Consider the following 23259-nt stretch of genomic DNA (forward strand, 5'->3'; position numbering starts at 1 on the left):
CGACAGTGCAGCACTCCCTCAGTACTGCACTGGAGTGTTGGTGTAGATTATGTGCTCAAGTTTCTGGAGTGAGATTTGAACCCACGACCAGAGGCAGGAGTGCTACCCGCTGAGCCATGGCTGACACTTTCTAGGTTAGCACTGCATGATTTATATCAATACAGTGGCTTAGAAACAGATGTATGTATCTGAATAAACAGTTACCAAGGACACTCACATGCTGCAAATAATTGTATCACCAGGCTATTAATTGACTTATCAAATGTCAAAGGCGGTCATTGGGAAGGAGCTTGCAATCCATTGCTCAGGTAAAGTTCCGTTAACTCTCAGCCTGGCTCCTCAAAGGCAAGGCTTTATTTCAAAGGTTTTTATTGATATGAGGGTATTATATTTTTGATGTACCAGCTAGTTGCAGTTTTGCCCTAGCCGTAACAGAAATGGAGGCTTAAGTAAGAATGCTCCCCAATGTGGGAAAGGCTGTAACCAGTAGAGGTCAGGCAGCGACTCCCTTTCCGAAGAGTGTTTGTGCATCTTCTTTTAAGAAGGTCTCCAAAATAAGGCAATCAAGTCTGATGCATTTGTCTATTCATCCTTTACATGAACTGGTTTAAAGCATTACTTGGATTGACTTCAACAACTTGCTGGTGCTGCTTGCTTCTGTAAATGGCTATCTGTGAATAAACTGGTTTGGTAGTTTAGTCTGGTACAAAAATGACTTGAGGTGACCTGATATTAATTTTCCTCTAAAATGATGTAGGTATGCAGTGGAATCCGAGGGGCTGAATGGCCTACTCCTGTTCCTATGTTCTGATCAGTCAAAGGCCTTTTCCTATTCTTCTGTGGTATGGATAGATCACAGCTAAATGTGCTTGCACAGTGCAACAAAACCCATTATAAAGAAAGAAGTTGCATTTATATAGCGCCTTTCACGACCTCAGGACGTTCCAAAGCGCTTTACAGCCAATGAAGTACTTTTGAAGTGTGGACACCGTTGTAATGTAGGAAGTAGATAAGTAAATATTGTGTTCATAAACGTGCAAGCACACGGTACAAGTACGCGGGACAGCTCACACAGAACGGATGGGAAATCACTGGGTGAATCAAATGGGTGAGACTCCGAGCCTGGAGAGCGGATTCCGAATATAGTGCGTGTACTCTATGTTCTAGGTGCTGTTCTAGAAGAGACTGAATCTGTATTGTTTTGATTTCCAGTGGCATTGCTGATCATTAAGCTGGGGTTTGTAGCACTGTTGTGATGTTTAGCTGGTAAGATGGAGTTGTGTTTAATCTGAGCTGTTCCCTTTAAGACCTCTCCGTGTGTCTAAAAAAGACACATCCTGAGGGAGACTAAATGCTGAGGGGAGTTTCTGTGGATTGACAGGTATTTATAAACCCCCGGCTCTTGTCCTTGGGGACACCACCAGGTGATGAAAGTCAGGAAAACCAGCCGGAAATGACTGGATTTCTTCCTATTATTTTTTATACTTTTGACATTGTGAGTTTTGACAGCTGAAGAATGATCAATGCCACTCGACCGAAAACTTGTATATATTAGCGGACCTTCCGTGGCGGCGCTCACACTGAGTCGGAGCATGTGTAGTTTCATTATGGGGTGTCGGGCCAGGCAATGTATTATCAGGGCCACTGATTTACAGTCATTAGATGCTAAATTCTGTTCTTATTGAAAAAAAGACTTGCATTTATATAGCCTCTTTCACGACCTCAGGACGTCCCTAAGTGCTTTACAGACAAAGACGTACTTTTCTTTTGACGTGTAGTCACTGGTATAATGTACAAATTGCATGGTATAGCTGGGATTTATAGCTGTTCGGGGATGCCCCTTTTACGTAAAGTGTTTGGAATCTAAATAACCAGGCCTCTCCAAAGTTGAGGGAAAGCCATTAAGGAATCCCCTCCCACCCCGCTCTGCAGCAGCCTCCAATAATGGAGCCCGAGAGCTGTTCAATAAAGGGCCCTTCCTCACTCCTTCCATCATTGCTTTTGGTTGCAATAACCCTCAGCTGCACTCTCCAGAAATCAAGTCCCTCTTGTGTTGATGTGCTCCCTGATCCAACCATCTGGCAGACCATGGACCCTGGAATTACCACCGGTGCGCCGGGAGGGAAGCCAAGCCACAAAGTGCCCAGGGGCCAAAATATCACTCTCCTAGCAGAGGAAATTAAAATAATAACATTTCAAAATCCTGTACCGCGCTGTTGAAGAATTTGTGAAATTTACTGAAGAGCTGAAGCTTCTAATCATGAAATGGGCTACTTTCCAAAATCGCATTGCGTCTTATTTACAAATAAATTTCTGCTTCTTTGCCGCTGTCGCCCACTCTCTTATTGGTGGAAGCCAAGGGCTGAAGAATGGAGTAGAGTGGCAGAGAACATCTCCAGGGCACCATGAGAATGGGCCTCGCCGTCCAACTCCCAACCGCAGGAAAACGATGGCTGAGAATATAGAGGTGTTGGACCACAAAATGGCAGTTTCACATGGCTAACGATCTCCACCCAAACTGATATGGAACCAGCGATGGACGACACCAAATAGAAACCTCCTTAAAGATTGCTAAGGGGATGGCTGGTTTGCAGTTGGAACAAAACGAACTTGGTCACGATGGAATCGCGGCCCTGGACTGATTTGTTTAGACACATGCACACCAACATGAAGATGAATGCTTGCCTGACAATCTAGCAGTCAAAGCTTATGGAAAAGAAAGCACAGAATTGGCAAAAGCTGGAAGTCATTTATATCCGCTTGCGTTACCAAATAGTCCAGGAAGCGTTAGGTAGATCCAGTACTCAATCAGCTGAAATGGGTCCAAATTCTGTTTCATTTCCCTTTCTCCCCAGGATGAGCTGCTGTGGATTAAATAAAGCACACACCGGTTTTCTGCCTTATCAGAAGCAAAATACTGCGGATGCTGGAAATCTGCAATAAAAACAGAAAATGCTGGAAATCCTCAGCAAGTCAGGCAGCATCTGTGAGGAAAGGAACAGAGATAATGTTTCGTCAGAACTGGAAGAAGTTAAAGAGTTCATAGTTTTTAAGCAAGTACAGAGTCAGGGAAAGGTTGGGGGGGGGGGAGGGGAGGAAAGAACAAAAAGGGAAGGTCTGTGATAGGGTGGAGGGCAAGAGACACATCACCGCCCCCACCCCACGACTCCTTCTGCACTGCCAACACTACTCTGTCACATCACCCCTCATACCCACTCAAAGCTCATCCTCATCTTACCTGCACTTACTCACCTCGCCAGTACTCCTCCCGCCACTACCACTCAACCCAATCCTCATGGCTCCATCTCATACTCACCCTCTCATGCCTCTCAGCCTCACTCAACCTGCCACTACCTGTGCTGCAGCCACAGGGTATGCATCACATATGTGCAGTAGGAAGTGTAAGGCAAACGTGTCGTGAGCATGAAGGGGATGCACAAGGGTGTTTGAGGGTTTGTCATGGTTGTTACTTATATTTAATTTCTGAGCAACTCACATAACATATTATATTGGCACCATTACTGCCACGTCTTTGTGAATCTTGTCTGGTTTGTGCAATAATGCCCTCTCCTGAGGATCACTATGAAGACCCACACCTGATGCCACCCATTGTGTCACTGCAGAGTGGGTGTAGGTGTATTTGCAGGGCTCTTTTGTGCAGACGACTGAGAGACATCGGTGATGTCCCCGGTTGCACCCTGGAAGGATGCGGAGGAGAAGTTGTTGAGGGCAGTGGTGACTTTGACAGCGACAGGTAAGAAGATGGTGCTCGGACCAGCTGGGAGCAGCTCGGCATGAAGGAGGCTGCAGATGTCCACGACTACATGTCGAGTGACTCTGAGCCTCCGTGTGCACTGCTGCTCAGAAAGGTCCAGGAGGCTGAGCCTCGGTCTGTGGACCCCGTGGCGAGGGTAGTGCCCTCTGCGACGCATCTCTCTCTGCGGTTGCCCTCCCTCCTGCTGTGCAGGTGGATGTGTCACAGCACTGTGTTGTGGAGCTCCACGTGTCAGAGGTGGACGGCATGGATGGCGAGGCTGGTGATGCTGTTCGCCCTCCGAGGAGGTCATGACTGCAGCTACAGCGGCCCCCATCCGGAAGATGTACATCTGAGGGGGTCCGCAAGGTAGGTACATGTCTCTGGACCCCGGGGTAAGTGTACAATTTGGTGAATTTTCTTGTTAGGAGGAGGGTGGTGGAGGCCAAACTTTGTCCAAAGTGACAGAGTGGCCTCCTGCAATGAGTGAGGGTCTCCCCCACCCCCACCTGTCAAATGAACCTTTGAAGCTGCCACAGGCTGATGGCTGCAACACGTCCATTTGAACTGGGAGTGTTTCCCCCAGTACGGGAAACAGTCCCAGTTGTTTGGAAAATCCCACCCCTCCTAAAATGTCATGTTAATCAGGTCTCTAAATGACCTGAAATACCTTAATGATTACTTTAAGTGGCACCCCCCCGGCTTTAATTGCCGGCGAGAGTCCCACATGCGGGGGCTGCGCGCGCACGTCAGCGCGTCACTGGGGAACCCGGAAGTGGGGGGGTTGGAGCCGGGCTCCAGACCCGCCCCGGGAATCCCCAATTTTCGCAGCCCCCCCCTGCCACGAATGCACCCGCTCGGGGGTGCGAAAATCGAGCCCGTTAACTCTGTTTCTTTCCCCACAGATGCTGCCTGACTTGCTGAGGATTTCCAGCATTTTCTGTTTTTATTATGTATTATACCTTACGTTGTGTTTAATATGGCAGTGCAAAGACAGCCTTACTGAGCACCTAACCCATGCTATAACTGATCCAGAAGTCATTGAGGGACAAATCTAATCTGGCCAGTCTCTGCCCTGGGAGTGCATGGTGAGGCAGTACAGAGGGAGCTTTGCTTTCCATTAAACCTGCGATCCAATCCACCATCCAACTCGTTGCTCACTACTGACACTTTTCCATTCTTCCGGCTCAGACATCCCATCACTTAGTGACCACATGAGGCATTGAGAAAAGGAAAGACGACAAAGCAAAGTTAGAGAAATGTTCGAGAAGGGTTAAAGACTCCCAGGCAGAATGTGGTTCACAAATCACCTAATCCTGGTTTTGTACCTCCCATTGATCTTGAGGAAGAGTGTATTATTACAGTCGCATTTCACTGCTGTGCTTGTCTGTATACGTGTCAGTCTGCCTCGCTGCAGTAGTGATTATAACCCCAAGGGACTATTACTGGGAGAAGATTATGGTCTTTCATTTCCAGATGTTCATGTTAGTGGTAAGTACAAATTTTTCAGTGTGCATTGCTATAAGCAACGGAACTAGTAGCCTCCTTATTTCAAAGTCCCAGTAACTTTTGAAGTGTCAACTATGTCAAGTTGGGAAATCGGCTGAACTGAGCTGACAAAACTAGGTTGAGATAGGTACTCTCCAGAATGAATTCCACGTGGAAAAGATGGAACGAAACTTCATTTCAAACATCAGACATTCAAACCCTGGAGAGAGTGCAAGGAAGAGCAATGAGGCTGTTCCCTATGTCGGACATTTCCTCGGGGATTCTCCCGATTGGCGGAAACACTGCTTGTCCGTCCACCCAGGGTATCTGCTGACATTACGGTGGCCGATTGGGAGAATTGCCCGGGAAAATACCTGCCGCTGGTGTTAGGGGTCTGAGTGATGAGGAAAGATTGGAGAAACTTGATCTGTTCAGCCTGGAAAGGACAGCTGATCTTCTAGCGATTTAAAGAAAGAAAGAACTTGCATTTATATAGCACCTTTCACAACCTCAGGACGTCCCTTAGTGATTTAAAGCCAATGAAGTACTTTTGAAGTCTACTCACTGTTGTAATGTAGGAAACGCAGCAGCCAATTTGTGCATAGCAAGGTCCCACAAACAGCAATATGATAATGACCAAATTATCTGTTTTTTAGTGATGTTAGTTGAGGGATAAATATTGGCCAGAACACCAGGGTGAATAATGCCATGGGGTCTTTTACGTCCACCTGAGTCTCCCTCAGTACTGCACTGAAATGTCAGTCTAGATTTTGTGCTCTTGTCTCTGGAATGTATTCTTGAACCCTCAACCTTCTGACTCAGAAGGCAAGAGTCCTACCATGGAGCCACGGTTAACATATGGCATAGTTAAGGGGATGGAAATGGTGATCAAGTATTACTTCAAATCAAACTGGATGTACGACAGGGGGGGACACATGTTCAAATTAGGAAAAGATAATTGATATCGGAAATTCTTCTTGACACAAAGAACCATCGACATGTAGAATAAACATCCAGGTAGAGTAGGGAAGGCTAAAACCCTGGAACCATTTAAAAAACAAATGGACAAGGAACTGGGGGGATCTTTAGAATCTTTCTGGATCGATGAATTAAGAAGGGTCTTCTTCATCTGTGATTATCTTGTGTTGTCCTTCAGCAATTACTGTCCATCCTGTTGAATGCTGTAGATGGATTTCTTGGAAGGGTAACCTCATTGTCTGAATCAGTCATTTGAATTGCATTGGGAAAATTGTATTTTAGGCATTGTGTGAATGCTCCATATTTGCCCAAGGTTGATGAGGTAAAACCTGGTGTAGATATCTCACCCCTATTTTAGTGAATATCCCAATATTAAATAACTTGAAAGTTTTATTTACCATCCTAGTCAGCCAGGCCAGTAGCTGGGGAACTGCAGTTGGTGTCTCTGAGCTTGGGGGAGATCAGCCAGAGTTACTGCTCCTAATTGTTATCCATTGACCCTCACTGGAAAGTATGTGGCTATAGACATGGGGTGAGGTGTACAAGATTGCGAAGGGGATGGTAAAAGTAAACTCGGAATATTACTTTAAGTTGTGGGAGTTGGACAAGTGGGCTAACTAGTAAAAGGCTTGACTAACCTGACAATACTCAGCATCTGTTGGAATGTCTACCTGGGCGAGATAGTGGAGGGTTTCTGAGTCCTGTGGAAACACACACCAAGAGACCTAGGGAGCAAAGAACAGAAAATTACATTGAATTTTAGAGCACAAGACCAGGCCATCTTGCCCAACAGTTTGATGCTGGTGTTTATGCTCTGCACGCGCCTCTTCCCACCTATATTGAGGAGAGGTAATATGTTACAATTCTAAAGGGGGTGCAAGAACAGAGAGACCTGGGGGTTATATGTGCACAAATCTTTGAAGGTGGCAGGACAGGTTGAGAAAGCGGTTACAAAAACATACAGGATCCTGGGCTTTGTAAATAGAGGCATAGAGTACAAAAGCAAGGAAGTTATGTTGAACGTTTATAAAACACTGGTTCGGCCACAGCTGGAATATTGTCCAATTCTGGACACTGCACTTTAGGAAGGATGTGAAGGCCTTAGGGAGGGTGTAGAAAAGATTTACAAGAATGGTTCCAGGGATGAGGGACTTCAGTTATGTGGATATATTGGAGAAGCTGGGGTTGTTCTCCTTGGAGCAGAGCAAAATCGTGATGGGTTTAGAGTAAATAAAGAGAAACTGTTCCCATTGGCGGAAGGGTCGAGAACCAGAGGTCACGGATTTAAGGTGATTGGCAAAAAAACCCAAAGGTGTCATGAGGAAAAACCTTTTTACGCAGCGAGTAGTTATGATCTGGAATGCACTGCCTGAAAGGGTGGTGGAAGCAGATTCAATCGTGGCTTTCAAAAAGGAATTGGATAATTACTTGAAGGGAAAAAATTTGCAGGGCTACGGGGAAAGAGCGGGGGAATGAGACTAACTGGATTGCTGTTACAAAGAGCCGGCATGGGCTCGATGGGCCGAATGGCCTCCTTCTGTGCTGTAACCATTCTATGATTCTATTTCATCTAACATCATCAACATATCCTTCTATTCCTTTCTCCCTCATGTACTTATCTAGTTTCCCCTTAAAATTGGATGGGGGGAGTGATCCTAAATATCCAATTCAATAATCAGGGCTCTAAAAGTCCAATTCCTGGTGTAGCATGTAACACAGAGTGAGATCCCGAAGCTAATGAATGAGCAGTAGTGTCTACCAAAGTTGGGTCTCCTTCTACGCTCTCATTGTCTAATGACTGTTACTCCCTGAAACTCCTTTCTACTCCTTTACCCTTGGTCTCCAGCCCTGGGTGCCTTGCTCCATTTCTTTGAGAGTTATAGCTAGTCACATGTTGGGAGGGAGGGGGAAAAGAAAGTGATTTTGCTTTTTCAATAATGTGGGTGTGATTGGAAATGGCAGCAGTTGCTTGTTCCTTGGGCAAATCAATCCCAGTTATAATAGCTTTTCAGTTATTCTTTGCAGTATTTGACAGGCTGAGAAATCTATAGATCAGCAGCATGTTCCCCGAGCATTGGCTTCTGTATAAGTAAGGATTCCAGCAAACTGAATACCACCCATATATGATTGGAATTGAAAATTCTTACCTGGTTTTACTAAAATAAATACTGGGGAAATAAACTGAAACTATGACGTCTACAAAAAAATGGCCTTTTCAAATAAAATCCCGTGGTCGTTTGAGAGATTTTCAACTTGAATGAACCCACGCAATAAGCATTCAGCCGGCAGCCTTCCTACAGTCTGGGCTTTTTTCCAGACAACTTATTGTGTGCAACTGGTTTGACAGCAGTTTCAATAAGCAAACTGAGGGCTTTAAACTCCTGTGAACTTTAAACTCTGCCTTGCGTGGATTCACGGAGTCTAAAAATTAACTCCCAAGTGCGGCAAATAGTTTTTGGGAGAAGGCATAGGATGCTTGCCATCTCTTGTCGCTCCAGATAGCAGGAAATATCACATCTTATTACCCACTTTGTACAGGCTAAGATATCGAATTAGATTTATTTACAAATAAAAGAATGCGCAGACTGGCAAATTACTAAATAGTAATAGTGCTTATATGAGAGAATGGGAATCAGTCCACAAGGGGTTAATATACTTCATTTTTTTCGAAGGCTGTGCTTTTAATAACTTTAGATGTTCCCTAGGATGAATTGGCTGGGACTTCTCTTTGTTTGGAACACAGTCTGCCGTTGAAGTGAATCTTTTGGAATAAGATGTTATGATTAGAATGCATGAGGTACAAGTGGCCATGGATCCTGGTGTACTTCTGCCATAACTGAAGCCTGACCTCTGGAACTGGGACATTTATCCTGTGGAACTTTTGATGTAAAGCCATCCCATTTGAAGCACTCAAACAAAATGTTAAGTCTTCACCTTGGTGGACAATGGAATGATGGTTTATAACTGTCAGCTTCTGCATCGTAATGACCTGCTTATCTTGGCACTCGACTCGGAAATTATACTTTCACCTGACCAAATGCTGCATCCGTTAACATTTTAAACATGTTTCCTCAAAGATGAAAGGGAATTCTTTATCGGCTATCTGCTTCACCCGGGCAGAGTATGTCCAGGCCATCATTTTGTACTTAGCCAGAGGAAAAGTCTCCATTTCTAACCCTAGTTTCTTGAAACTGTACAAAACTATTTTCATCACAAACGTCAGCATAATGAAGAGTTCAATATGATTCAGTTTCAGGGGACTGAGACTGTATGGATAGCCTCCTATTGTGCTTTGAAACTCTATTATAGGAACAATTTGAACTTGATGCCAACTTAAAGTGTATGAGTTTAAATGTTATTTTCTCGTTGTCACTGGTACCAGCACAACAAATAGGCCTGTTGACAACGGGAATAGAAAGAAAGAGTTTGCATTTTGTAGCATCTTATCATGCCTCTCAGACACATCCCAAAGCATTTTACATACAATGAATTGCTTTGAAGTGTAGTCAGTGTTGTATGGATAAATGGTGCAGCCATTTTACACACAGCAATGTCCCACAAAAATAATTTTAATGAACAGCCAGTTAATCTATTTTTAGAGGTGTTAGTTAAGGGAGGAATGTTGGCCTGACACCGGGAGAACACCCTGCTCTTCTTCAAATAGGTCCATGGTTCAGGTGGGCATTAAAGATCCCATCAGAACAGGCAGAGGCATTAACACTTTGTCGGAAAGACAGCACCTCTGACAATACAGCGCTCTCTCAGTACTGCACTGGAGAGTTCGCTCATTTGCTCAAGTCTCTGGAGTCGATTAAGAAGAAAGAATCAAAGACTTGCATTTATATAGCGCCTTTCTTGACCTCAGGATGTCCTGAAGCACTTTACAGCCAATGACGTACTTTTGAAGTGTAGTCACTGTTGTAATGTAGGAAACGCAGCAGCCAATTTGGGCGTAGCAAGGCCCCACAAATAGAAATGAGATAATGCCCAGATCGTTTGTTTTGGTGATGTTGGCTGAGGAATAAACTTCGGCCATTTCGAAATAGTGCCATGGGATTTTTTATGTGCACCTGAAAGGGCACCTCCAGCAGCGCAGCACTCCCTCAGTACTGCACTGGAGTATCAGCCTAGATTTTATGCTCAAGTCTCTGGAGTGGGACTTGAACTCACGACCTTTTGCCTCAGAGGCGAGAGTGCGACTACTGAGCGACGGCTAGCATATTACTTTAAGGTGAACACGTTTGGAGAGTTATTAAGCCTCATGTACTTTTATAAAAGGAGAGACGTGGGCCTCGTCTCTGTAGCTAAATGGAAGTCCATTCACCAGCTGCTGTTGCCCTTGTTGAGAGAGCACTGTGTTAGTTTTAATATGTGGTTAGTTGATTGTGGATGTTTAAACAGACAAAATATTAATAGCTCGGTTGATGAACAGGTGAGTGAAGGTTCTAACCAATGTAGTGCTAATCCAGGCAGACAAAAGGGTCCCAGGTTCGATCCACATTTCATGCGAAGTTGACTGATGTCAGCCAAGCTAGAAGTAGAGGTGCTGAAATTGGCTCCAGTGCCCTTAGACTAAGGAAGGGGGGGAACTGTTAAAAATAGTTCCTGATTGCTAGCCAATGCTGAAAAGATAATGAATGTGTGTGCGTGTGGGGACATGGGGTGAGAAAAGGAGCAGACTTGGCTTTGATGCCCCCCACAGTCAAATAGCCAGAGGTAGTGGAGGGGTGTGGGAGCAGAAAGTGCTGCAGATACACCACAGGTCAGGTCAGCATCAGTCTGAGAGAAAAGATGGGTGATGAGATTTTGGGTGTGTAACCCTTCGTCAGAACTGAGGACTGAAAGATGGACAGGCATTTCAGTAAGGTTGGAAAACAGAGAGAGAAAATGGAGGATGGGTAGAAACAACAGACAGACCAATCACAGAGAGGGAGTTAATGGGTTAAATGACCTGTAAACTGTTTCATTTTGTCCCCAGGGGAGGGGAATTAGATTCACATTAGGAGCGGAGACTCTTTGTTAGAGTACAGCACCGATGAGCTCTGAACTCATGGTGTGGGCCTGTTTTTGTCCTCTTATTGCAACTGGGAATTCACCGTGCTCTGCCTGCATTTTCTGTTTTAATTTATGAGCGGTTGTGTTTTACTCTCTCTTTCCCCATTTTTCCTTATCTTCTCACATTTTTCTTTGTGTTGATGTCTTTTCACCCTTACTATTGGCCCATTTTTTGGTCCTCTCTCACTGATGATCTTTTCTGTCATCTAACAGTCTTCTATAAAGCAGTTTGGGGGTCATTTAACCCATTTGTTGACTCTTAACCCCTCCTTTCCCCGCCCCCTTTCCCCCCCATTTTTTCCAACCTTATTAAAGTGCTCGTCTATCGTTCAGTCCTCAGTCCTTATAAAAGGTTACAGACCTGAGCTGTCACAATGTCCCTGTTGCCTTTACAGATTCTGACTGACCCGCTGTGCATTTCCACCATGTTCTGTTTTTAATTTTAGATTTCCAGCAATTTTTTTCTTGTTTTGATTTTATTTTAATTGTGGAACTGTACTCCAGCAAGATTGGGCCAGGGGGACAGGGTAGAGAACTGGACTGGAGAGGGCAACTGAATTACAGTGGCTGACTGGACGAGTGGGGTGCGTTCAAGATTGGCACAGAATCGTGGAATCCTGTAAACGCAGGCCTACTTTCCGCCCCCAAAAAATGACAGGAATTTCTGTAAAGCGCAGATAAAAAACTTCCATTCGAACCCTTTGCACTACAGGTTGTTAATCATTAATTTAATGATTCATCCCGAGGGCAGTGTGATCTCTTCGATACAAACCTACGCCAAATTGAACAATATGTAATGTGCCACTATCTCTGCCTGTTCGATATTAGCCCGGCTGTCGAGTTTTTATTTTTACAGAGAGGTTTTCAGTTTCATTTTTCAAACGATAATTCAGTCTACTTGAAAATTGGGGCTGGGAGAGAGGGAGAATTCAGTGTTCCATAAACCTTACTTCATAGAATCATAGAATCATAGAAGTTACAACATGGAAACAGGCCCTTCGGCCCAACATGTCCATGTCGCCCAGTTTATACCACTAAGCTAGTCCCAATTGCCTGCACTTGGCCCATATCCCTCGATACCCATCTTCCCCATGTAACTGTCCAAATGCTTTTTAAAAGACAAAATTGTACCCGCCTCTACTACTGCCTCTGGCAGCTCGTTCCAGACACTCACCACCCTTTGAGTGAAAAAATTGCCCCTCTGGATCCTTTTGTATCTCTCCCCTCTCACCTTAAATCTGTGCCCCCTCGTTATAGACTCCCCTACTTTTGGGAAAAGATTTTGACTGTCGACCTTATCTATGCCCCTCATTATTTTATAGACTTCTATAAGATCACCCCTTAACCTCCTACTCTCCAGGGAATAAAGTCCCAGTCTGTCTAACCTCTCTTGCCGTTGATTAAACAGCGTTAGTCTCTCTCTCTCTCTTTCTCTCTCTCGAGATTTCAGGAAAATATAATGGTGGACTTGACGTTTCTGCAGTGTGTCCAGTTGAACTGTGGAGAAACAACCAGCGACGGGAGCAGCAAGAATTTACAACATTTCACAGAGGGGGGAAAGAAAGAATGATCGCTAAGCCCAGGATGGGGAGTTGCAAGAGGTACATTTTGGTAGGAGGAATAAAGAGGCCACATACTCCCTTAGAGAATAAGAGTCTAAATGGGGTAGAGGAGCAGAGGGATCTAGGGGTACAGATTCACAAATCATTAAAAGCAGTGCACAGGTTAATAAGGCCATAAAAAATGCAACCCAAGCACTGTGGTTCATATCTAGAGGAATAGAATTGAAAAGCAGAGAAGTTATGTTAAACTTATATCAAACTTTGTTTAGACCACATTTGGAGTACTGTGCACAGTCCTGCTCTCCGTACTATAGAAAAGATATGGAGGCACTGGAGAAGGTGCAAAAAAGACTTACAAGGATGGTACCAGAACTGAGAGGTTATAACTATCAGGAAAGACTGAACAGGCTGGGGCTGCTTTCTCTAGAAAAGAGAAGGCTGAGGAGTGACCTGACAGAGGTGTTTAAAATTATGAAGGGGTTTGATAGGGTAGACGTAGAGATGTTTCCACTTGTAAGGGTTAGATGGAATAAGGTAGGAGGAGGCTCGTGTGGAGCATTAACGCCGGCACGGACCAGTTTGGCCGAATGGCCAGTCTCTGTGCTGTAAATCCTATGAGGTGACTGAAACTTTGTTTGAAAAGATGGGTTTTAAGGTTTTTCAAAGACAGGGAGAGAAATAGAGAGCTGGAGGGAGTTACATTAGGGCTGAGGTTGTGTCACCGGTGGTGGGGAAAGGGAGGGTGGCTGGACAGAAGGCGAGCTCTGAAGGGTGCGGGAGGGGATTTAAGACTGGAGTAGGATGGTGGTGGTGGTTGTGGAGACATTTGGAGAGGAGGACGAGGATTTTCAATTCAATGCGTACAGTTATAGATTTTGTCCTCCCAAACACTGAGTTGCGTTTTTCGCCTTATGTTATGTTATTGGTTCCTATTAGTCACCAGTAGTGGGAACAATTTGAGATGATTGATTAAAATGTATTGCACAAAAACTGTTGGTAGCAGTCCTGGCTCTGAGTCAGAAAGTTGTGGGTTCAAGTCCCACTCCAGGGATTTGAACATAAAATCTAGACTGACATTCCAGTGCAGTACTGAGGGAGTGCTGCATTGTCGGAGATGCCGTCTTTCAGATGAGATGTTAAACCGAGTCCTCGTCTGCTCTCTCAGATGCACGTATAAGTTCCCATGGCACTATTTGAAGAAGAGCAGGGAAGTTCTTCCTGGAGTCTTGGCCAATATTTATCCGTCAACCAACACCTAAAACAGATTATCTGGTCATTTATCTCATTGCTGCTTGTGGGGCCTTGCTGTGCGCAAATTGGCTGCAGCATTTCCTACATTGCAATAGTGATTACACTTCAATTGTACTTTATTAGCTTTAAAGTGCTTTGAGACATCCTGAGGTTGTGAAAGACGCTATATTAATGCAAGTCTTTCTATTTTTTTTTGTTTACCATTATATTAAATAACATAGTGACCACACTGGGCATTTTTTTGGCTTTATAAATAACCAGTGGATCTCCCATGACATTGCACATGGGGAATCAAAACCAAGTGCAGTCTTCTGGTGAAGAAGGGGACACAGACGCAATTCTGTCCCCATTTTGAAGTCATACATTCTGTCCTTGTTTTATGTAATACTTGGATTCGATATTATTTATAGTTAAATAGCAAAATCAAGATTTAGAAGGCAGAGAGCTTGGTTGCAACATTGGGATTTGTTTGCACTGTAGGCTGAGGAGATGGAAGATGCAAAACCAAGGTATTGCAGCGCTACTACTGGCTGGAGGGTATAATTTCAGCGTGACAAGTTTACATAGGTAGATTCCATTCTAAATGTGGACATAGGAATTTATAATAGAAGAAAGTTGACACAGAAATGTGACAACAAGAGAGGTTGTGTGGACAGGAGTTACGTTCAGGCTTATGGGCCTCGATTTTTACTGGGGACGGGCATGGTGCGTGTGAGCTCGGAAGCGGGTGGTGGAGCTGGAGAGTTCTCAGAGTGCCCGCCTGACCCGCGACCAGATTCACTACCTGGCCGCCGAGCGGGAACGGGAATTCGGCAACAGGAGGCCGAAACTGGGGACCCGTGGGAACAGTCCCCAGCAGTCGGTGGGAGGAGGGGTCTGAGGCGATCAGAGTGTGGGGGAGGGGGGTTCCAGCGTGATTGAGGGGGGAGCAGGCTCAAGCGGCGGTATGGCCTACTCCTGCTCCTATTTCTTATGTTCCTATTTCTCATGAGGCTGGGGCTGGGGGCGCCCAAGGACTCCTTGCGGGGCCTTGGAGGGGTGGGTGCACTCCTGCTCCTCTGGCCCTCGAGGAGTTTTAAAAAGAAAAGTACATTTTCAAACTTACTTTGGCCTCTTCTAACCAGTCAGCTCCTCCCGCCACGATTCTGCTGCCGGGCTCCAGACAGGGCGGCAGTCCTCCGGCTTGACGTTAATATTGCATCCTGGTGCTGATGATGTCATCAGGCTGCGACTTTTGAATATGATGTAGGCCCCGGCCTGCCTTTAGCGTGAGCCTCGTCAATGGCCTGATTCACTGGGTCGGAGCCAGGAGATAGAATTGTCAAGTGTTAACACCCCCACCCCCACGCACCATTCTCGCTGGGCAAGCGGGGGTTAAAAACCAAGTCATGACTTTCATTATATTAATAGATATAGAGTTGTTTATGCGATGGCAGTTTCTCAAACATTTTCGTTTAACTATTGCATGCTTGAATTTTCTCTCCTTTTGTTTGTATATTTAAGAGGAGTTGAGGAAAAAACATTTCAGACAGTTTAAAAAATTACCTCGATATGCAGTGACAGAGATGGAAAACCAGATTTCACGAACCTTAGGGTTGCCAAACCCTCCAGGATTGTCCTGGAGCCTCCAGGAGGTAAAAAAATTAGTCTCCTGAACACTGCTGCGAACAAACCCAGGAGAAACGCCATCGGAGCATTAAAAAAAAATTTTGATTTCAAAAAAAAATTCTTCGAGCACTTTCATTTATTAGTTAGAAAAATATTGGAGGTGGGGGAGAAAAGGCTTTTTGGTTGGAGGTGGGGGGGGTCATGTAATGAAACCTCCAGGAATACGTCCAATCAGAGTTGGCAACCCTAATGAGCCTTGCAAGAACTTGAAAAGGTTTCAGGCAATTTCATGGGTTGGAAAATCTGTCTGAAAATTGATGAGGAACAACTATGAAACCTTTGTTTGAAGTGAAAACAAGGTGCCTTCATTGCATTCGATGCAGTGAGCAGCAAGTGCCAGGGAACTGACCAATGTCTTAGTACTCTGCCAACTTTGGGCATGGGGAGGCCCCTAGATTGGAAGTGTATCACTGGGAGATGATTTCTTCTTATACTCTTTGAAGCAATAGCACAAATACGTTCTTTATAAAGACATTTACAACCTTGCCAAGAATGACAAGCGCTGAGAAGCAATGTTCCCCTGCGATCATTATGACTTATCCGAAGCCATCAACTTGCAATCGCCACTTTCTGAAAGCTTTCTTGAGGTGTGATAAGATGGCACTTTAGAGAGAAAGAGTGCTTTTCATTAAGGCTTCCCTTATGTCTGTCTGAGAGAGTAGGGTGTGTTGGGGAGAGTCTATTTCTGTGGAGAACAGATGAGAGACTGCACTACGGTAAGCGTTTGGGGTCAAAAAGGCTGGCATAAACCTCTTGGTGAATTCTACCAGTTAACCAGAGTTGACATTGATCCTGCTCGGTTTTGGCAACTTCTGCTGTGTAATTTTATTTTCAAATATGAGAGAGAGCGCTTGCAAATGTCTCTGTCCTTAACTCGTGACTGGATAGGGTTGCCAACCCTTCAGGATTGGCCTGGAGTCTCCAGGAATTGAAGATTAATCTCCAGGACACTGCTGCGAGCAAACCTGGGAGAAAAATCATAGGGCTTTAAAAAGAAATTGTGTTTTTTCTTATTTTCTCTGAACAGGTCAGTTTATTAGTTATAAAAATATTGGAGATGGGAAAAAAGGCTGTTTGACTAACAGTCTAGAATCATCCAATTGGGTAATGAAGAGTCCTTTCGCTTCCCAATTGGCGTGGGAAGGTGGTGGGCCACAAGGATGGACATGTCTGGCGACTGATGGCGGGAGCGAGGGGACGGGGCAGTAGGAGGCAGGAGGTCATGTGATGAAACCTCCAGGAATACATTCAACCAGAGTTGGCAACCCAACGACTGGGGGTGGTGCTGGGGCCGGGTTTTGAGTGTCTGGCAGTGTGAGCCAATTGTTAAAACTGCTTCTCTGCGTTGTCTTTGCAGCACAATTTGGCGTCACTGGGGAGAGGTGAATGCTGACGCGACAGATACCTTCACTGGTAGACTGGCATTGCCTTGGCACTGAAGCAGGCATTGCAGAATCACTGACGGATCACTGAGACCTTCACTTCAGTACATAGGGACTCCCCGTGCTCCAGGATTGCAGCCTCCCAGCCAGTAGCGATGAGAATGAGGAGCAAATATGCAATTATTTTATTTTTTGTTGCTGCTCTTGTGATCATTGAGAAAGAAAACAATATAATTTCAAGGTAAGGCTTTCTCCACTCCCTTTGTATTCCACGTCTCCCAAAATAAGGTCCGTTTGGTTGTCTGCTGTTCCTGTACAATCTTGGTCAGGTGCCAACTCCAATGAAAAAACTGGATTTGGGAGAGACCTGGTGGTTGTCTCACTCTGGTAAACAGAACCCTTTTTACCTCTGGACCTGAGTTCATATCCAGCCCAGACTGATGGAAGGACATTTTGCTCTTGCTATAAAGGTCCCATGTGAAATGGGTTGAGACAGTCCAGTTCCTGGATGTCTGTGATGTTACATCAGTTAGAACAAAACTGGCAATCTCCCTTAAGCGTCTTTTATATTTGCTGAAGGGGGTGTGGCAGAGAAGGGAGCGTGGCAGAGAAGGGAGCGTGGCAGAGAAGGGAGCGTGGCAGAGAAGGGAGCGTGGCAGAGAAGGGGCGTGGCACACAAGGGGTCGTGGTACAGAAGGGGGCGTGGTACAGAAAAGGGCAGACCACGGAGTGGGGTGGCACAGAAATGGGATTGGGACTGAAGAGAAATGACATCTCTGCACGCGACTCTCCCCTTTCTCTTTTATCTCGTGCTGCTCTTAACAAAGACCGTCCACAGGCCGCAGGTCCAAGATTCCTGTTGCTAACGGTGAGGCGGTTGGCTCTATGCTTTCACTTTTAAACAGAGACCCAACAGCAGTTTGTGAGCCTCAAACATCTGTGTCTCCTCCTGCAACAAAACTTTTAGTCACTTACATTTCCGGGTGGAACGAATGCTGCTGACTGCAATCTTCAAATGTCAAGAGGCCTGTTGTGGGGAATGGGAATGTTACAGTGGTGCAGTGGGGGACACTCCTGAGATGAGGCCTGAGGCACGTTGTTGGGGCAGAATAGAGGCAGCATTATGTGACTTGGGAGTGCTTGATGCTGGCAGCAGTCCTGCACTGTGTGGTTGTCTCATAACGCCCTCCGAAGTGGCCTAACAAGCCCCAAAGTTGCTGATAAGAAGGTTCACCACCACCTTCTCAGGGCAGCTAGGGCTAGCATCGCCCATATTCTGAGAACAAATTTTAAAAATGCACTGGGAGCCTCAGCTGCATAATGTTCCATTCCTCAGTACCATAATCCATCGACTTGATCAGCACAAAACTCACAAACAAAAGAATAAAGGAAAAAACACTGGACCCGCATAACACTTTTTTTCATTTCCTTTTTGCTTTTAATTGTAAGCGAATGGTGCATTCAGTGTAGAGGGTCGTTTTACTATTCTCAAGGGGGTTCCTCTGTCCCAGTGTCAACGACCGACAAGTCCAGTACGTTCCAACAGATTCATTAGAGTCTGGAGAGGACATCGTACCGAGTTGATGTCGGTAGACCTTCAAGGTGTCAGCCCTGGATCAGTGGGTAAAACTCTCACCTCTGAGCCAGAAGGTTGTGGCATCAAGTCCCACTCCAGAGACTTGAGCACATAATCAAGGCTGACAGTTCAGTGCAGTACTGAGGGAGTGCTGCACTGTTGGAGGTGCCGTCTTTCGGATGAGACGTTAAACCAAGGCTCCGTCAGTCCTCTCCGGTGGACGCAAAAGATTTCATGGCGTTATTCGAAGAAGAGTTCTCCCCAAGTATCCTGGCCAACATCTATGCCTCAACCAACACCTAAAACAGATTACCTGGTCATTATCTCATGCTGTTTGTGGGACCTTGCTGGCTGCAATTTGGCTGCTGCATCTCCTACATTACAACAGTGACTATACTTCATTGGCTGTAAAGCACTTTGCGATGTCCTGAGGTCATGAAAGGTGCTATAGAAATGCAAGTCTTTCTTTTAGTCCATGCAAGTCATGTGCATGAAGTTTGGACAAGCTGGTGGAGCGTGCTGCACAAGTGAAAGGCCTGAACGGACCAGCTTGATGGGAATTAGTGACCTCTGCACTGTGCCACCAGGCCAAAAGTGTGGGGCCAGAATGGACAGTATTCATGCCAGATTCCTAAAAGCTGCTGCAACTGAGGGGGGAGGGTGGGGAGGTTGGAGCGTCAATGGTCTTGGAGAACGGCAAGGATCCCCTGACCTACCATGGACCTGACCTGAGGCTGGTGAATAAGATTCATTTTGAGGCACAAGTACTAAGCTTTCAAGAGCATGGTTGTGGTCACTATCCACATGAACGGGAAGTCCAGCGAAACGGAAAACTACCAAGGGATCTCGCTGATATCAGTGACTCTCGAGGCAGTTCAGATGCCACAGACAACAGTGGCATCAGAAAGGAACAGGAGGAAGGTGTATGGCAGAATGGGACTTTTTACAAGATTGCAGAATGTTGTAAAGCTCAGGGGAACCCCGTAAAGCAGCTTATGTTTATTGTTGCTGGTAGACACCAACATGAAATCCTACCCCTTCTTCACCGACTGTGAGAATGCTGATGAAAATGATTCTGGTTTGAGCTGTCCTGTAACCCACATGCATGTAAAGTGACCAACCTAATAAACCAACAAGAGTTTGACAGAGCCCCCTCAACCTGGCCACTCAAACCCAGAATATAGGTTTTATGAGACATGGGGACAAAAAGTTAGACTGACGGTGCAATGGGGCATGGGCTTGGAGCAACTTAAGCTGCAATCCCCCTCAATGGAGCCAGTTGTCTGAGTTCGGGCAGCCAGTGAGTGGCCTTGCTTATTGGCTGTGGCTCTTGGCAAATTATGGGCTACGTTGCCCTGCATTTGTTTCATTCGTCCAATGGATGGAAGATTGTGGGCGGCGTACTTTCCGCCGTTAACTTGAACCCGGAAAATTGGCACGAACATTCCGTCACTTTTACTGCGGGGAAAAGAACCTGTCTTCATAGTAGAAGACACTAATAACATATGTATAATAGGAGATAATCAAGGGGCAAAGGGGAAGGAAGAACTACATGGAAACAAAGAAACATAGAAAATAGGAGCAGGAGTAGGCCATTCGGCCCTTCGAGCCTGCTCCGCCATTCAGTATGATCATGGCTGATCCTCTATCTCAATACCATATTCCCGCTCTCTCCCCATACCCCTTGATGCCTTTTGTGTCTAGAAATCTATCTAGCTCCTTCTTAAATATATTCAGTGGCTTGGCCTCCGCAGCCTTCTGTGGTAGAGAATTCCACAGGTTCACCGCCCTCTGAGTGAAGAAATTTCTCCTCATCTCAGTCCTAAATGTCCTACCCTGTATCCTGAGACTGTAACCCCTCGTTCTGGACCCGCCAGCCAGGGGAAACATCCTCCCTGCATCCAGTCTGTTTAGCCCTGTCAGAATTTTATATGTTTCAATGAGATCCCCTCTCATTCTTCAAAACTCGAGTGAATACAGGCCGAGTCGACTAAAAACAATCACTATCACTAGAGATAAAGTACGAGGCAAACTAATGGGTCTAAAGGCTAACAAGTCCCCTGGACCTGATGGCTTGCATCCAAGGGTCTGAAAGGAAGTGGCTACAGAGATAGTGGATGCATTGGTTGTAATCTGCCAGAATTCACTAGATTCTGGAAAGATCCCAGCGGATTGGAAAACTGCAAAGGTAACAACCCCAGTCAAGAAGAGAGTGAGACAGAAAGCAGGTTTGACCAGTTAGCCGAACATCTGTCATTGGGAAAATAATGGAATCCATTATTAAGGAAGTAGTAGCAGGACATTTGGAGACTCATAATACAATCAAGGAGAGTCAACATGGTTTTAAAAGGGGAAATCGTGTCTGACAAATTTATTGGAATTCTTTGAGGAAGTAACGGGCAGGTTGGAAAAAGGGGAGCCAGTGGATGCAGTATATTTGGGTTTCCAAAAGGCTTTCGATAAGGTGCCAAATAAAAGGTTACTGCACATCGTGTTGGGGGTAATATACTGGCATGGATAGAGGATTGGCTAACGAACAGAAAACAGAGTCGGGAGATTCTATTTATAGTATCGATCCATCGACAGATTCTATTTATATTATCGATCCATCGACAGATTCTATTTATAGTATCGATAGATTCTATTTATAGTATCGATCCATCGACAGATTCTATTTATAGTATCGACAGATTCTATTTATAGTATCGATCCATCGACAGATTCTATTTATAGTATCGATCCATCGACAGATTCTATTTATAGTATCGATCCATCGACAGATTCTATTTATAGTATCGATCCATCGACAGATTCTATTTATAGTATCGATCCATCGACAGATTCTATTTATAGTATCGATAGATTCTATTTATAGTATTGATCCATCGACAGATTTTATTTATAGTATCGATCCATCCATAGATTCTATTTATAGTATCGATCCATCCATAGATTCTATTTTTGGTATCAATCCATCGACATAGTCTATTTATAGTATTGATCCATCGATAGGTTCAATGTATAGTATCGATCCATCGATAGATTCTGTTAGATGTATTGATCCATCGAGAGATTCTATTTATAGTATCGATCCTTCGATAGATTCTATTCATTTTATCAATTGACGGATAGATTCTATTGAAAGTATCAATCCATTGATAGATTCTATTTATAGTATCGATCCTTCAATAGAATCTATTTACAGTATCGATCCATCGACAGATTCTATTTAACATATCGATCAATCGATAGATTCTATTCATAGTATCGATCCACCGAGAGATTCGATTTGTAGTATCGATCCATCGAGAGATTCGATTTGCAGTATCGATCCATCGATAGATACTACTTATAGTATCGATCCACCGATTGATTCTATTTATAGTATCGATCCATTGATCGATTCCATTTATCGCATCGATCAATCGATAGATTCTATTTATAGTTTCGATCCATCGATAGATTCTATTCATAGTATTGATCCATCGAGAGATTCGATTTGTAGTATCGATGCATCGATAGATTCTATTTACTGTATCGATCCATCGAGAGATTCGATTTATCGTATCGATGCATCGATAGATTCTATTTACTGTATCGATCCATCCATAGATTCTATTTATCGTATCAATCGACCGATAGATTCTATTTATAGTCTCGGTCCATCCATAGATTCTTTTTATAGTATCGATCCATCGATAGATTCTAATTATAGTATCGATCCATCGATAGATTCTTTTTATAGTATCGATCCATCGATAGATTCTATTTATCGTATCGATTCATCGATAGATTCTATTTATAGTATCGATCCATTGATGGATTCTATTTATAGTATCAATCGACCGATGGATTCTATTTATAGTATTGATCAATCGAGAAATTCTATTTACAGTATCGATCCATTGATAGATTCTATTTATAGTATCGCTCCATCCATAGATTCTATTTATGGTATCGATCCGATTCTATTTACAGTATCGATCCATCCATAGATTCTATTTATAGTCTCGATGCACCGATAGATTCTATTTATAGCACCGATCCATCCATAGATCCTATTTATAGTATCGATCCATCGATAGATTCTATTTATAGTCTCGATGCAACGATAGATTCTATTTATAGTATCGATCCATCGATAGAATCTATTAATAGTATCGCTCCATCCATAGATTCTATTTATGGTATCGATCCGATTCTATTTACAGTATCGATCCATCCATAGATTCTATTTATAGTCTCGATGCACCAATAGATTCTATTTATAGCACCGATCCATCCATAGATCCTATTTATAGTATCGATCCATCGATAGATTCTATTTATAGTCTCGATGCAACGATAGATTCTATTTATAGTATCGATCCATCGATAGAATCTATTAATAGTATCGCTCCATCCATAGATTCTATTTACAGTATCGATCCATCGATAGATTTTATTTACAGCACCGATCCATCCATAGATTCTATTTATAGCACCGATCCATCCGTAGATTCTATTTATAGTATCGATCCATCGATAGATTCTATTTATAGCACC

The 23259-nt window shown here is 44.3% G+C and overlaps 1 protein-coding gene across 4 annotated transcripts in view; it reads left to right on the top strand.

Annotated features, from left to right (window-relative positions):
* LOC137304187 (carbohydrate sulfotransferase 3-like) overlaps positions 1 to 23259 on the top strand; it is a 139534-nt gene that overhangs the window by 61767 nt on the left and 54508 nt on the right. For 3 of the 4 annotated variants that reach the window (XM_067972711.1, XM_067972710.1, XM_067972712.1), the window contains one exon: positions 17114 to 17379. The exons of the other annotated variant lie outside the window; for it this stretch is intronic. In XM_067972711.1, coding sequence (XP_067828812.1) covers positions 17294 to 17379 — 86 coding nt within the window. In that variant the 5' untranslated portion in view covers positions 17114 to 17293. The remainder of the gene's footprint in view (positions 1 to 17113; positions 17380 to 23259) is intronic. 4 annotated transcript variants of the gene reach the window in all.

This window comes from Heptranchias perlo, chromosome 36 (genome assembly GCF_035084215.1).
Source record: "Heptranchias perlo isolate sHepPer1 chromosome 36, sHepPer1.hap1, whole genome shotgun sequence".
Taxonomy (NCBI): Eukaryota; Metazoa; Chordata; class Chondrichthyes; order Hexanchiformes; family Hexanchidae; genus Heptranchias; species Heptranchias perlo.